The sequence below is a fragment of the Rhagoletis zephyria genome, unplaced genomic scaffold (genome assembly GCF_001687245.7).
Source record: "Rhagoletis zephyria isolate East Lansing unplaced genomic scaffold, Rhagoletis_zephyria_1.1 Rzeph_scaffold_00018, whole genome shotgun sequence".
Taxonomy (NCBI): Eukaryota; Metazoa; Arthropoda; class Insecta; order Diptera; family Tephritidae; genus Rhagoletis; species Rhagoletis zephyria.
Window position 1 is genome coordinate 34,764 of NW_016157102.1, and position 14,883 is coordinate 49,646.

The 14,883-nt window shown below is 36.1% G+C and overlaps 1 protein-coding gene across 1 annotated transcript; it reads right to left on the minus strand.

Annotated features, from left to right (window-relative positions):
• Positions 1-7,277: 7,277 nt before the first annotated feature.
• Positions 7,278-13,016, minus strand: LOC108361048 (adenylate cyclase type 6-like). Its single transcript, XM_017613583.1, is given in 18 exon segments — positions 7,278-7,576; positions 7,641-7,850; positions 7,965-8,094; positions 8,163-8,314; positions 8,385-8,479; positions 9,225-9,493; positions 9,564-9,653; positions 9,974-10,220; positions 10,302-10,520; positions 10,713-10,849; positions 10,949-11,228; positions 11,301-11,437; positions 11,513-11,657; positions 11,791-11,936; positions 12,028-12,395; positions 12,516-12,675; positions 12,742-12,888; positions 12,966-13,016. Coding segments are annotated over 18 exon segments (3,282 nt in total).
• Between the last annotated feature and the right edge of the window lie 1,867 nt (positions 13,017-14,883).

The window sequence follows — 14,883 nt, forward strand, 5'->3', positions numbered from 1 at the left end:
CACATATACCCATTCGTGTGTAACACAAGAAGGATCATCACACAAAACCTTCACAACTGTAACTGAGTTGCGGCTTACGAATGCGGACGTGCGACTGTCCAGAAGTTACTACGTCAGCTGACAGTTAATCAGACGGTCCAACATGAACTAGTTTAGGAGAGTATTCGCTAAATGCGAAGTGAAAGTGGACAAGCAAACTCACATAATAATCCTAAGCAGAATGTCACCAATCCGTACAGTTACACCCCTGCTGAGCTCAAGCACCATGAACTCTCACTGTGAACTTCCAGTTTGTGCCGTTGATCGGCAAGCTTTTAGCATACTGGTATACAATTAGCCGCTTCATGACGTGGATGTGTTAAGTTAAAGTCTTGGGTATGGATGTTTGTTTTCACTTTGCGCGTGTGCCTGGGTATTTCAGTTGGGTTTTCATGGCCGCTTGGTATGCTAGTCAGTGAGTGTTCGTTGTAACATTACACTAACTTAACGATATCACGTACATGCGTTAACTAATGCTAACTACGTAGTTAAGTGACGGTCGTGAGGTAGGGGCGAATACGCGTACACAAACATCTGCAGATATTTACGGCACTGGAAAGCGAGAGTAGGGTTTTATTACTGAGCTAATGAAGTGCCTTAAAACTATGCTGGTAGAAAACTAACTAAATACATCCAGTGTCAACTCTACCTAAGGCTCTCAGTCACAATTATTAAATTCAGTGACTTACTTTCATTTACATTTTATCAAATTTTTTCAGTACTCAATATTCCTTAAAAATGAAGTGCTTGCCCCTTACGAAAGCGGCGAATCTATAAACAGTATCCAAAGAATTTGTGACCTCGATTTTACTCTGAAAATTCTTGTATGTGCGGGTATATCGTATATCGACTTCACTCACTTTCTGTTCATGCTTTCAAAAAACAAATTTTTTGTTGCTAGGCACATCAGCATTTATTGACTTCCCTCTTCTTTTATATTCCACCCATACGACTATTTTGATATGGTCAGAAACAGGTTATGCGATCTGTATGTGGTTTTAGCCAACTGAGCAGAAATAATCAAAAACAGCAACTATAGTCACGGTGACATGCGTAATAAAAAATTACAAAAAACTAAACGCCTGATTGTCTTCACTATCGCGCCTAAAACTATGCTGCAAATTGATTTTAAGCGCTCTAATCATGGCAATTGTTATTGTTATTTTTATGAACTACTGAGTGCGCGATAAAGCCGAAACAATGTTTACATTGCGTTTTAAGAGCAGTAATTATGACAATAGTCATACGATGAAATTTGTCAATGATGTGGGAATAGGGCTGTTAATCCAAGAAAAAATAAGGCAAAACACATATCAGAAAGAAGCCCCATATCAGCCTAAAAGTGTATTTATACTATCTGCACACTACAAACCTTGGTATATATATGTGGGAATAAGTCTGACAACATTGTTTATGTGCCACCGATAGGGGCGAAAGTACGAGCAACAGAGAGTTAGAGGAGTTGAACAAAAGACGCCAAGCTGTAGACACGGACGACGTGAGCTGTTTAAAATTCAATTTCACTTTTCTAAATCCATTTTTGTAATTAATGTTAACTGAAATACTTTGTCAATAATACAGCATTTCATGTTTAAACATTGAATAAAATATTTAATAAACTATAATTTCACACAGTATTGCCAAAATATACTACATATACATATATGTATATTGGAACAGCAAAAAGTAGCAAATATTTGGTACGTCTATGTCCATCTTTCAAAAATCGCATGTGGAACTTGGCTCGGAAATATGCCCTGAGAAAATGATTAAGATGAATTTACTTCAATTAAGCAATGGCATTTTCCTTAAAAGAAAAAATGTTACATTTTTATTGCCCTCTCCTAAGTACTTGTGCGTATAGGGCATGAAGAAGGCAACATTTTTCGGTAGAAAAGAAAAAGCCAATATTTATTTGCCAAACGATCCTTGTCATACAATTTCGGAACACGCTTTCAGACATGCGTTGATTCTGCTATAAAATGACATTTGTGGCTTTGTATACAGCTGTCATATCCATATTCATTAGTAGCTTTTGTTTTCTTCCCAAAGCTAAAACTTTTCTATTGACCATAACGCAAGTTCGTGTGGTAATTAATGCCGGCCAGCACGTACAACGCCTGAAAGTATGCTGCAAAGCCTAGTTTCGTGCTAGTGAACTCGGCTATGATGAATGTACATTCATATGTATGTACATGTGTACGTGCGCATTCACTTGTGATATGTCATTTGAACTGACTCATTTCATTGCCAAGTTCTGACGATGGCCAACAAAGTTTTCGATGAAGTCCAAGTCAGTAAATTCGCTTCATTATGCGAACGCAGGCTATTTTAAATATTTGTTCAAGCAATAAAAATGTTAATAAACTAAGCAAAAGATGCGGAAACTCAGCACGACATTGAGGAAATAGTAAAAAATAAAATATATTTAATAGATTTACCAAGGCACGAAATGCTATCAAAACGTTGCCAACCTCATCGGTCTTACTTGCCAAGACGCACGCCATCTAACAAACAAAATAACAAAAAGTACCACTAATTGTTTAATACAACTATATGCTGAAAGCACTGAAACTTAAAGCTATGCTTGTATTTTGATTTGCCAATAATAGAAAACCTGAAACAAAGAAAGTTTTTTACGCACTTTCTAAGTAAGTAGCTTATAGCCCAACATACTCGTACATACATACATACATACATACATAGGTCAGAAGGCGGCCTCTCGGCCAGTTAATGTCATCATACCAGCTGTCGTGAGGGAAACTCGTAAATTAGCTGAGCGATAATCAAACATCGTAAATCAGTTAAATTGTGCCCGCTGGACCGACCCAGCAGCACTTGCCGGTGAATATTCGTACATGCAAATAGCTGCTTCCTCTTGCCACAGCGACACATTCCATCTGCACCGCCGGCAATGCGATACACAGGTGTTGAGTTCACGCGCGCTGTCGCGAAATTCCTGATAAGATTTTTTTTGTTTTTTTTTTCACTTTAAAAACACGCCATCAGAATTTCTCCTATTGTTTTGCGTGCGTGGGCATTTCGAGGGGTCATCGCATAAACAACAGCTCTGCTTTTGCATTGAAATTAATTATTTCATAGCCTCTCTGTTTATGCTCGCGTACAAATGCGACATTTATGATTAGCATTTATTAGCATTTATTAGCATTTTAAGTGTGGTTCGGCTGCTCGTTAGGCGTTTGTGTGACTTAATTATTGTAATATTGTACTGTACAGAGAATACATAACTATGAGTAGAAGGATACATGTGCATGGGTGTGTGTATCAGGATTGTTGCAAATATTCGTATTCGCAACCGCGGAGCTTCCGCATTAGTTGTAACATTCGCTTTCGCTTCCGCATTCGCAATAATCAGTGCGGAGGTTTTGCGAATGCGAATGTTGTGCCAGTGCCCTGAAAACGTATATCTGGCAAATAAAATTATAAATTGTAGCCAATATTTTTGGCGCATATAGGAGTAGATATTTGTGTAGAAAAAAATGATCAAAAGTCAGATTTATCAACTTTGATAAAGGCGTCTTTAAACATTTTAATTTTCAAGCTATATGACCGAGCTATCAACGGGCAGGTTCGCACTCCTACTTGATCATTGACGTACGCCCAAGAGAACATAGTACATACTAATATTTTTTATTTTATTTTTTCTGTGCTTTATATACCTGCATTTGTTTCTTTCTTTACTATGATTTATCCAATCTTAAAAAGACATGAAAAAAGAAAGTCTCCACTATAATTTTAAACTACATTTCCGTGATTTTCTTTTGATGCTATATTCGTTTCAATCATTTCAAATGGAGCTTTTTGGGAAATTTATTTTTACCAAAAATTAAAAAAAAACAGTAATTTTGTTTACTTGTCGGGCCTTTTCGGCCAATATTTTTTCATAGGGATATACATTGTATCCTTGACTGTTCCGTGTTTTCTTTTACTACTTCGCAGAAAAACACACCTAAAATTTTTTAACGGATTTACTATGATGCTACATTCTTCAAGTGAACATGAAAGTCAGGAGGCTACATCCGACATTTTCAGCCCCGATGCAATTCTCAAAAAGGAATTATTCTTACATCGTAATAAAAAATAAATTTAACTGGGAGCTCTCTCAACTGGTGTAGCGTCAATCGAAAATAATTTAAAATATTTTCAAGTTTCACACGCAGATATTTGTCGCCTCGAGCGAGCAGTTTAAAAAACAGGCTGAAAAGGCAGCAGAATCATTTTTTTTTTAAATATAATGTTCCAATTTTTAAACTCAAGTACTAAATAAAATAAAAATTATTAAAATTACTAACTTTTCATTTCTTTATTTACCTAAATCACAATTTACTTACCTTAGTTAAGTATTTTATAAAAATACTTGCCATCCGCATTCGTATCTGCGCATGTCTAAAATCCACATTCGCAACATCCCTAGTGTGTATACACATACACATGTATATATGTATGTACTGTATGTATTTTTAAAAGTATATAAATCACTGCATAAGAGTATGCATGGGCTACAACTGCGTGCCTAACAACTTACTACTTCCGGCTGGGATAACCTTTATGAAACAAAAGCTTAGTAGCTGGATACTAAATAAAAACCTGTTTTTAAGATATTCAACCCTTGCGAATGAAATCAGAGTGAGTATTTCCCTCCTCCCTTTTTGAATAATTTTGCTACTACCTTGGGATATACATACCTGTACAACCCAGTTTTTGTAGAATTCTTGCCCATTGGCTTTAGCGACCGAAGTAAAATACTTGAGAATCAGGAAGAAGTAGGAATACTCTAAACAAACTGGAAATATAGACACGACTGGGTGGGTGCCAGAACATGAAGATAGTATACTGAATAAACGCTTTTTACAAAGCGGTTATATCGCTGGCATTGTGAAAACTCTGGTTTAGAACAAATTTCCTCGGGCGCAAAGAAATGAGCCTGCGCAAAGCTTACCGAGACTTGTGTTTGCAAGACTACGCTAAACTCCTATATCATCTTAAATAAAAAGACCTTAAAAAACATAAATATGTATGTATGTATCTGCATATGTAGGTTAAATATAAATTTGAAATTAATTTCAAGTAGACTTTCGGCGTAGAGCATAGGCATACTCTTTTTCCAATGAGATCGACCTTTTAAATATTTTTACCAAAGTTCTTTATATTTAATTTGAGATTCTGGCGCTTTAAGCAAAACACTGTCTGCTGCGTTTAGAAAAACACTGCCAATTTTGAAACGAATGCTATTGGCTTAAAACACTTAACATAATCCAAACAAACAAAACAATAAAAAATAGTCATAATTCATAAAAATAGAGAAAGTGCGCATGAGTGTAGACATATGTTCAGTGCCGGAAAGGAAATCATATTCCATAAATTCCGTAATACAAATGTCAAGCGACAGACTGCTCTCTAGCCATATTCGCTGCCCATTCGTAAGTGTGTTGGTGTGTGTGTGTGCGCTTTCTACTATGGCAATTGCAGACGTAGCCAATTTAATGCATATTTGCTGCCTTTATTCAAGCAGCAGGATCGATTGCTAAGCAGCAGGCAATTGTCAACCGAGACCAAACAGCCACAGCCATTTTTGCCATTCATGGTTATTCATAAATACATAAGCACATAAATGCAATACTAAAAGCCAAGTGCCGCCAAAAGCTATGCCAAGTGATAAAAATGAAATCAAATGAATTGCGAATTCAAGAGAAAGAAGATAGTTTGCGTTAGTACTGGTGTGTGTGTTGCAAGAGAAAGCTAACCTTAACAACTTGAACAATTGAAACTGAGACAAGTTTTGTTGGGTTTTTTTTTTTTTTTTTGGTTTTCTTCAGTTTTTGGCATTGTGTGACTGGTTGTAGAGGCAGCGCAGAGGCGCAGCAGGATATCAACTGTCTTAGTAGGCAACAGATAAATATTTAAATAAATATCTACGTACATATGTATGTATGTATATACTTATTTGTGTTAGATGCAAGTGCCATTGTCTTGAGCTTCTCTGTTGCCAAGAATTTCAAATATATTTCTTTGTCATTGCCAACCGTAAAACTTTAACGCTACAAAGACGCTGTCAGTTAGCAAATTTTAGATGTTGTGGAATAATAAAGGGAAATTTTTGCATTTTTACATATGTATGTACACTAGGGTGGTCCAAAAATGCAAGTGAAAAAGTAAAGTCGCAAATTTTATGCTCTCAGCCCCTAGGATTGTTCTATACCGAAACAAATATACCCTTTTTTATCGCAACTATAATTTATAGTTCCGTCAAAAAAATGGTTAAATCAACAGCTGGGTATTATTACTGAAAGTCTCCTGAAGAGAAACAGAGCTTTCCGATCGAAAAATATTGATTTTCAAGAATTCTATACCATTTCTACGAAAAAGTTTATTTTTCCCATATAAAAATACATGGAAAACTTTGAGCGCTTTGAGCGACCTGTAAATATTTTTTGATTTCAAAATAAAAAATAGTTTTTTCGGTATAGAAAATCCTAGGGGCTGATAGCATTACAATTCTGACTTTACTGTTTTTGGACCACGCTAATGTACACACACACATACATACATAAATACTTACATATGCGTACATACCCACCTAGCATTCGGAAGATTAATTTAATAAAAATCACCTTGCTGTGTCTGCTCCGATCAACTTTGATGATTGAAAACTGATAAATCGTTTTCGCCGTAAAAAAAACTCGAAAATGACTCACCTTACGCTTGAACTGATTTATTGAAAATATAAAAGCAAAATGTAGGGCAATCACAAATTTGAATTCACGGTGGCAACCCTCCTACATTTAGTTTAGAATTAGAGTTTCCACAACGGGGGTTTGAACTCGTTCTCTGTTATCGATATTAAATTAATATTTTTCCTTCTTGTTTGTTCTTGTCTATGTTTTATTACAAAGTAGACAGCATTTTTGGCCATTTCACCCACTCTATTCCTTTATTGCCTGAACCCAATAGATGTCGGCTAACAGACCTCGCATCGCATTCAGGGCGTCGAATAACATAGAGAAATTGAGGTTTGGTTCAATATGCAGAAACCTGTTTTTTCTGTAAACCTGTGTTATTGACGTGTAATTTGCTATTTAAGAATTTGTTTGTTAAATTTTTTTCCTTTTGTTATCTTCCAAATTAAAACCCTACTTACTTTGGTTTTACTATTTATTTTCTCCCAATTCCTATGGACTTTATATAGGTACACATATAACTTAGTTGAAATAACAATGTTATGCTCCGCTTCTACTCAAATTAGTATCCTCTGTATATCTTATGAGCCTTAGATCTTCGTCAATATTTACAAAATACGTAGGAATGTTACCACGCCCTTTTACATAAGTTTCACCTCTGTAAATGCAGTGAACTTGATAGGATTCTAAAATGCGCGCAGATTCCTCAGTGACTTGGATTGAGTCCGGTGTTCCGGTCGAGTCCATGCGAGAAGCCATATTCACAGCATTGCCCCATACGTCGTAAAATGGCTTATACAAACCAACCACACCAGCCATTACAGGACCGTTCGATATGCCTGTAAAAGATAAAATGTGTATAAAGTCAATTTCATTAGGCAAAACTAAGAATGCGCATCTCACCAATACGCAAGGCACCTATCCTACGGCTTTTCTCTTCGTTTTGTACTCGGCTCTCCATGTTAAAAGCTCTCATTGCGCGCAATAGATCCAAAGCGAAGCACATCATGACATAAACCACATCATTCTCAAAACTGAACTTGTCATTCATTTTAAAATCGCTACTGCGAAAGGAAGGCGAGCGGTCATCGTCCGACAAGAGAAAACTGCTTGCTGTAAAAAATTAAGCCAAAATCGATATCTCAATGAGAATAATTTCAGGATATGTATAAATTTGATTAAAACCTACCACTCTGATATTAATAAGGAAAAATTAACAAAACTCACGCAGATATTCCTTAGATTCTTGCGACCGCAACGCGTCTGGATTACTTGCACTCAGACCACATGCGGCCATATATGTCCAACCGGCCACTTTAATTTTTTCAATCTTATTGATACCCTGGTATGTGCCCAGCTGTAAAATATGAAAGTTTCTAGCTTCTTATAGTGAACGGTACATGTGTGTACTTGCGGCACGCTTACCACTCGGTCAAAATCACAAATGATGTCATTCAAAACACGCATTCCAACCTGTTCGGCATCGAAGTTCAGTATAGTTGCAAACATAATAGCAACATTGTCGTATTGTTCGTAGTACAGCTCATTTGTTAGTTGATCCTTCATGTAAATACTCACTATTAAATAATTGAATAAATCTGTAGCACAACAAAGGCTATGATGTGTTTTCATTCTCATGCTACTAACCTATATGAGATGGCAGAATATTACCAATTAATATTGAAATAGTTTTTTTAGTAAATTTGGCGTTGTCTTTCTGTTCCTTCAGCTCAGATTTCCAACTGCAACGGGTCAGATTAAATACATACACTCATGGTCATAGCAATAGATACAAAATTTAAATTGATATTTGAGGTATTCACACCGGTGTCGTAAGTGTCGTATTGTTAAAAGGGTTTGCAATTCGTTTCATTTTTCCCGAACCGGTTTACTTTTCAGTCTTCGTTTCCACTATTTTCATTTAAAAAATAGTTCGATCCACAACAGAAAATACACAAATAAAAATGTCAGAATCGCACACAGTTTACAAAAATTAATCAAACTTAAAAAAAACTTCATTCGAATTTCAAACTATTTATTAAATTTTAGTGTAATAAAATGCAAGTTTCAAGTCATTGCAAATTACCGTTGTTTTTAATTTTTTTTTTTTTTGTCGAGAGTGTTGCGTTTTTTCCGTATAACGTATGAACAAAACCTAATTTTATATGCAAGAAAATGCGTAACGCCCGCGATAAAAAAAAAAATCTAAAAAAGCTAAACTGCAGACTCAAAAAGTTTTTTTTTTTAATATTATAAATGAATATAAAACTTTTATATTTGGATGAAATTTTTTTGTAGTTTGATTAATTTTTGAAAGCCTTGTGCAAGCTTTGAAACTTTTATTTATGTGTTTCCTTATGTAGATCGAACTATTTTTTAAATTAAATTTATTAAAACCAAATACATAAATATAAATTGCAAACAATATCATTTTGAATTTCATACCTATTTCTATGCCCATGAGTATATGTATCTGTGTGAACATACTTGTGGTCCATTCGCGAAATAAATTCCAACTGCCGAGTTATTACGGGCGACATTAAGAGATGTACCAGCAAAAGTAATACGTGTGCATATTCCGGGAACAAGTATTGATTCGAACTAATGCTATGTTCGTAAAAAAAGTCATCCACGACAAAGGCAATAATTAGGTAAAATGAGAGTATGCAAAGTGCCATAAAACATTTTATGACGTACGGAACTTGAGTGAATATAAAAGCCATGCTCAAGTTTAACACTACAGCTTCTGAGATAGCCTAAATTGAGGATGCCACTTGAAAAATATAAGTTATACATTTCCTTTACGATAGCATAACAACTACAAACCCACGGATCGAAGCAAGTATCATCGAAATCATCCTCGTATTCTTGCATATCGATTACATCATTTTCCCTTTTAAACCGATCGTAATCTAACTGAAAGAAAGCATATTAGAAGCAGAGCGACAGCAAAAATAAAAAAAAAAATGACGTAGAGGTTTGAGAAAGCTTTTTATTGTAATCGCATACGCAGTCTTACTCTTGAGCAAAATAACAACCGTAATTGTAATCGGAACTATAAAGGAAATGGTAATTCGTAAACGTACTCGTACCCGAAAAAGTAACGGTATCCGTTATCTTAATCGTACTCGCATTCTTTTCAACAATTTTTATATACTTAAGACAAAATTGTAACTGCGTTCTCAAACTTCTTATAAATATGAAAACACCATTCAAATAATTTCAAGCTTGCATACCAATTCCTCCAACAAAAAACAGAACTGTATTGCCAATATCGTTAAATACACACAAATGCGGAATTTGTAGTTTCGTTGAATTTTATCCGAAAACTTGAAAAACCAGTAGTGGATTTTTCCTTTGGGCTTTGCTCGAAACATTTTACCGAATAGCCTTGTCCATAGTTTCTTGTACCAGACCAAAGCCAAAATGGCCAGAAAAAAAATATTCCCGAGCAGAACCAAAATCCAAAATAACAGCGTTTGCCTGGCAAAGTGTTTAACTCATTTCGCTTATACTACATTCTACATCTCATATCGAAGACGGCGAGAATTGCACCATACTTACTGATCGGTAACAGCCAGCATTGTTAGCATACAAAGCGTTGTAATGTAAGCGACAAGCACACTATATTTAAGCAAGATATCGGCTTGTTGCATATAGCTGAGCTCCAAGCGCCAGTTTTTGTACCACATGAAAAGCCATGAAAAGTTCGAGTAAAAATTTTTTACTTCCCTCTCAAGCGCGGTGAGGCGTTTTCTCTCGCCAAAGAAGATACTATTGCAGCTGAAAATTAAAAATTTCGTCAACTATTTGCGCGCATACTTAGTAATTGTGAAATCACAAAAGTGTCATTGCCAAAATGAAATAAGTATATGTAAATGCTCTCTCACTGTACAATGAAGCCTTCTATCGGCATCTTAATACTCTCGCGACCCATCTCTCTATCCACCATAGTTTTCATTCTTTCAGTTGAACCTATTTCCTCTGCAGCCTATTTGATGACAGTAAAAATCAAATAACTCAACTATGAAATAGTATCGGCAACTTGCCTCATCATTGCCTCTAGGCCTTGAATACATTGATGAGCGCGACAATTGACTATCAGTTGGTTCCTTTGGAAAGAAAAAATACCTAACTTAATTTAACTATGTACGTTTGTACAGCTAAACATTAAAACAATTTGGCTCTGATACCAACAATCAGGCACTTACCGGAGTTATTAGAAATGTGGTAATTTGATACTTTCGCAGTAACGGATCGAGGCGCGCCCGTTGCGTTCCCGGCTCATATTCAAATCTTTTGTCGAGCTGCTGCAGTGTTTCTCTGCTTATATGCACTCGTCCAGGTACGCCCGTGCTCTCTAACCGATTGGCTATATCTACGTCTTTGGAGTAAATATCAAACTGCCATTTGTTGGCACCTATGACGCCCGATAGGACGCTACCTGAATGTACGCCAATGCGCATATCGATGTCCAGTTGCTTGATATCTCTGCGGTAATTTATTTAGAAATGCTTTGCCCATCAATGCGTTAAATACATATGTATATTCACTGCTATTCACCTCACTTCGCGTATAGACTGAATCATCCGTAGACCAAGTTTTACACAGGCTTTGGCATGTTCTTCATTGGGTATTGAAACATTTGCCACACAATAATAGCAGTCACCTAAAAACTGTATGCGCAACACGTTGAACTCCTGTGGTGGAGAGAGAGAGAGAGAGATCTTTTGAGAGTAAAAATGGAGTAGACGCCACGAATTTGAGCTGCTTACCTGCGCTGCGTCATCGAACCGGACATAGAGATCATTTAGGGTGCCCACAAGCGTGCGAACATCCAAAGTAGTTGTTAGGTGAGTGTAGTTGACAACATCTGCATAGAGTATAGTGACATCGTCATGTGGTTCTATAAACAGTTTTCTAGAATGGAATATGAATTTCAACAGATTTATTAAAAATAATAATAATCGAGATAAGTGGGTGCAACAAAAAGTGCTTCGAGTAATACATCAAGTCGCCAGGACGCCTACAAATTTCAGCCTAACGTATTTACCGCTAATTAACTAACCTCACTTCCTCGCTTATACTCATTGCTTTTCCACGAGTTCTGGCATATTTCATTAAGTCGATGCGCATCTTCACATCCTCCTCCATTTGATGAGCAATTTGTTTTGGAATGATACTCAAGAGCAGGTTTCTCTGAAAGATTTTACGTTTCATTCTTCCCCAAATATTTATACTCGCAAATAAAAAATTCAAAATAAATACAAAAACGTACGTACGTACATACCTCCTGGTCTTTAGCAGCATAAAGCAGAAGTTTCTCCTCTATGCATTGCCGTTTGTCCAGAAATATCATGCGCGTAACTATTTCGCGTGACAGGCGCGCAAACAGGCCCAGTACATTGATGCCCGCCATGAATAGAGCCTCAGATATGGTTTTCGAGTGGTCTGCATTTGCAGAGCCATCACTTTTCCAACGATATACTACGAGTTTAAAAAATAATACGTAACTTAATGATACTAGCAAGGCCATTGTGATGGCGTAAATGTTATTGGCTACGGGCATGAAGACGTATATTGAATATATTATGAAGCTGTAATATATCGGCTTGGTGACGTTGTACCACTGTGCACAAATAAATGGCAGAGACATGTCTGAAAAATCAAAAAATAAATAAAATATTTATATATAAAAGCGCATCAGGCAAGTCCAGGACTCTGATGATATTTTAGTAGTGAAACCTCGGTCGCAGTCTTCCATTGCTTCGCACTCACCCATAGCCAGGAGCAGCGTGATGACCACAGTGGTTGTGACATACGATATCCAAGGATTTACTTTTACTAGATTCGTGCAGAAGTTGAAGGATAAAGTTAGAATAACCAGCATAGGCACTCCGATATACACTGCTATATCATTATATATGAACACTCTTTCCTAGAAAATTGTTTTGCATTTAAATAATCCAACATAAAGAAAAACACAAAAAAAAATGCTGCTTACCGCTGAACTGAGTGTCGTTACCAACAATAAGGAATGTATACAGGTAATAATTAGGAGGATGGCGATAAACGGGTATAATTGATTTATATGCATTCGATTCATAAAAGCTAAGTAGTGGTTTTCGACTCCATAAGAAGCACATTGTTCCTAAGTAAGACAGATATTTACAATTTGTCTCTAAAAATAGCGTGGCACACATATCACTTGCAACATTAATTGTTTACCCTCAATGATTCCAGCTCAAATTTTTTAAGACTCTTTGAACGATCAGTCATTTCTTTGGAGTTGGTTGGAAGGCTGAGGTACGACCAAGCGCTGATTTTCGTGAAGCTATCCTGAAAACTGTATGGAAATTTTCGTTTTTTTAAGGTCTAAAAAGAAATTATTTTTCCCCAATCAGCACTGATATGTTTTCAATTTTTTGTTTGATGGGAATAGAAGAAAAAATGAAAGTTCAAAAGGAAAATGAGTTTACATTTACAGGTAGACTCAGGTGAATTTTTTTAACAAGTTTTAATATATTTGCTGAATTAACTTTACAAAAGGTACACAAAAGTCTTCTTCTCCGGCAAATCGAGCATCTTAGATATGACATCCTTTTCAGCCAAAAATCAACTTCGGGGCAAGAAAAAATTATTTTGTTCAATAAAAAGGGACTACGCGATATGTTCGCGCACATACATATATATGTATGTACACATATTTTCTTTACAAAAAAAAACCTGCACTTCAATATAAATCTTTGAAGTTGGAAAAACGAATCTAAGTAGGATAGGGAAAGCATAACTTTTACTTCACACCTGCTGCGTGATTTGCTTACAACGGCATAGACATTTTTCAAAGCTTTTGTTTGCTCTTGTTTGCAAACGGGTTTTGGTTGCCTTTACTTGGGATCCGCCGAAATTCAATTTTGTCACAAATTCAATTTTCCAATGAAATAAACGCTAGCAACACCAAAAGGCGCCATCCCACCAACAAGAAAAACACCTGTTGTCATTTAATAACAAAAGCGACAGTTACAACAAAAAAAGAGGCAAGCAGACACAATGCTTTGCATAGCAAATAAAAAAAATTGTATGTATGTATGTATGTATGTATGTATGCACTACATACTAACACCTTTTGAGAGGAGCTCAAAATTGGCGCTTTTGTGCTTAAGTGGATGTAAGCCGCACACACACCGACATAAGTATGTGTATACATGTATGGGTAAATGTGTTGGCGGAAATTTCGGTTCAAATCAGTTCGCTGGCTGGCCCCTACCAAATAAGTGCAATCAGTGATCACATACATATGTACATACTCTGTATTCAATTTATACTTGTGTGCATACGCCCGTGAGTACTACGCTGGTACCCCAAAGTGTAATCCCTTTTATGAGCTCCCACGCCACATTCAAGCGTAACCAACAACAAAGCGGCTAACAAAACGCTCAACAAAGCAGCAACTTTCACACATAAATTCCATTGAAGCAAGCCGTCGAACCGTCAAGCAGCAAGCTACGTCCATATACATACATAGTATGTGTATTAGGGTGGTCCAAAAGTGCATGTGAAAAAGAAAAGTCGGAATTTTCATACTCTCACCCCTTTGGAATCAAAAAATATTTAGAGGTCGCTCAAAGCGCCCCAAGATTTCCATGTATTTTACATGAGGAAAAAACAAAGCACTTTTCGTAGAAATGGTATAGTTAAAAGTCAATATTTTTTACCAGAAAACTCTGTTTATCTGCAGGAGACTCCCAATAACAATACCCAATTGTTTATTTAACCATTTTTTCATTGCAACTATAATTTATAGGTCCGCCAGAAACACACAAAAACCCCGAAAAATGCAATGGGGCGACCAATAAAAAATCATTAGAATTAAAAAATGGTTAAATAAATAATTGGGTATTATTATTGAAAGTCTCCTGAAGAGAATCAGAGTTTTCCGATCGTAAAATATTGATTTTCAAGAATTCTATACCATTTCTACGAAAAAATGCATTTTTCCCATATACAAATGCATGGAAAACTTTAAGCGCTTTGAGCGGTATATTTCTTTTTCGATATAGAACAATCCTAGGGGTGACAGCATTACAATTCCGACTTTACTGTTTTTGGACCACCCTAATGTGTATACATAGTTTTGTATGTATTA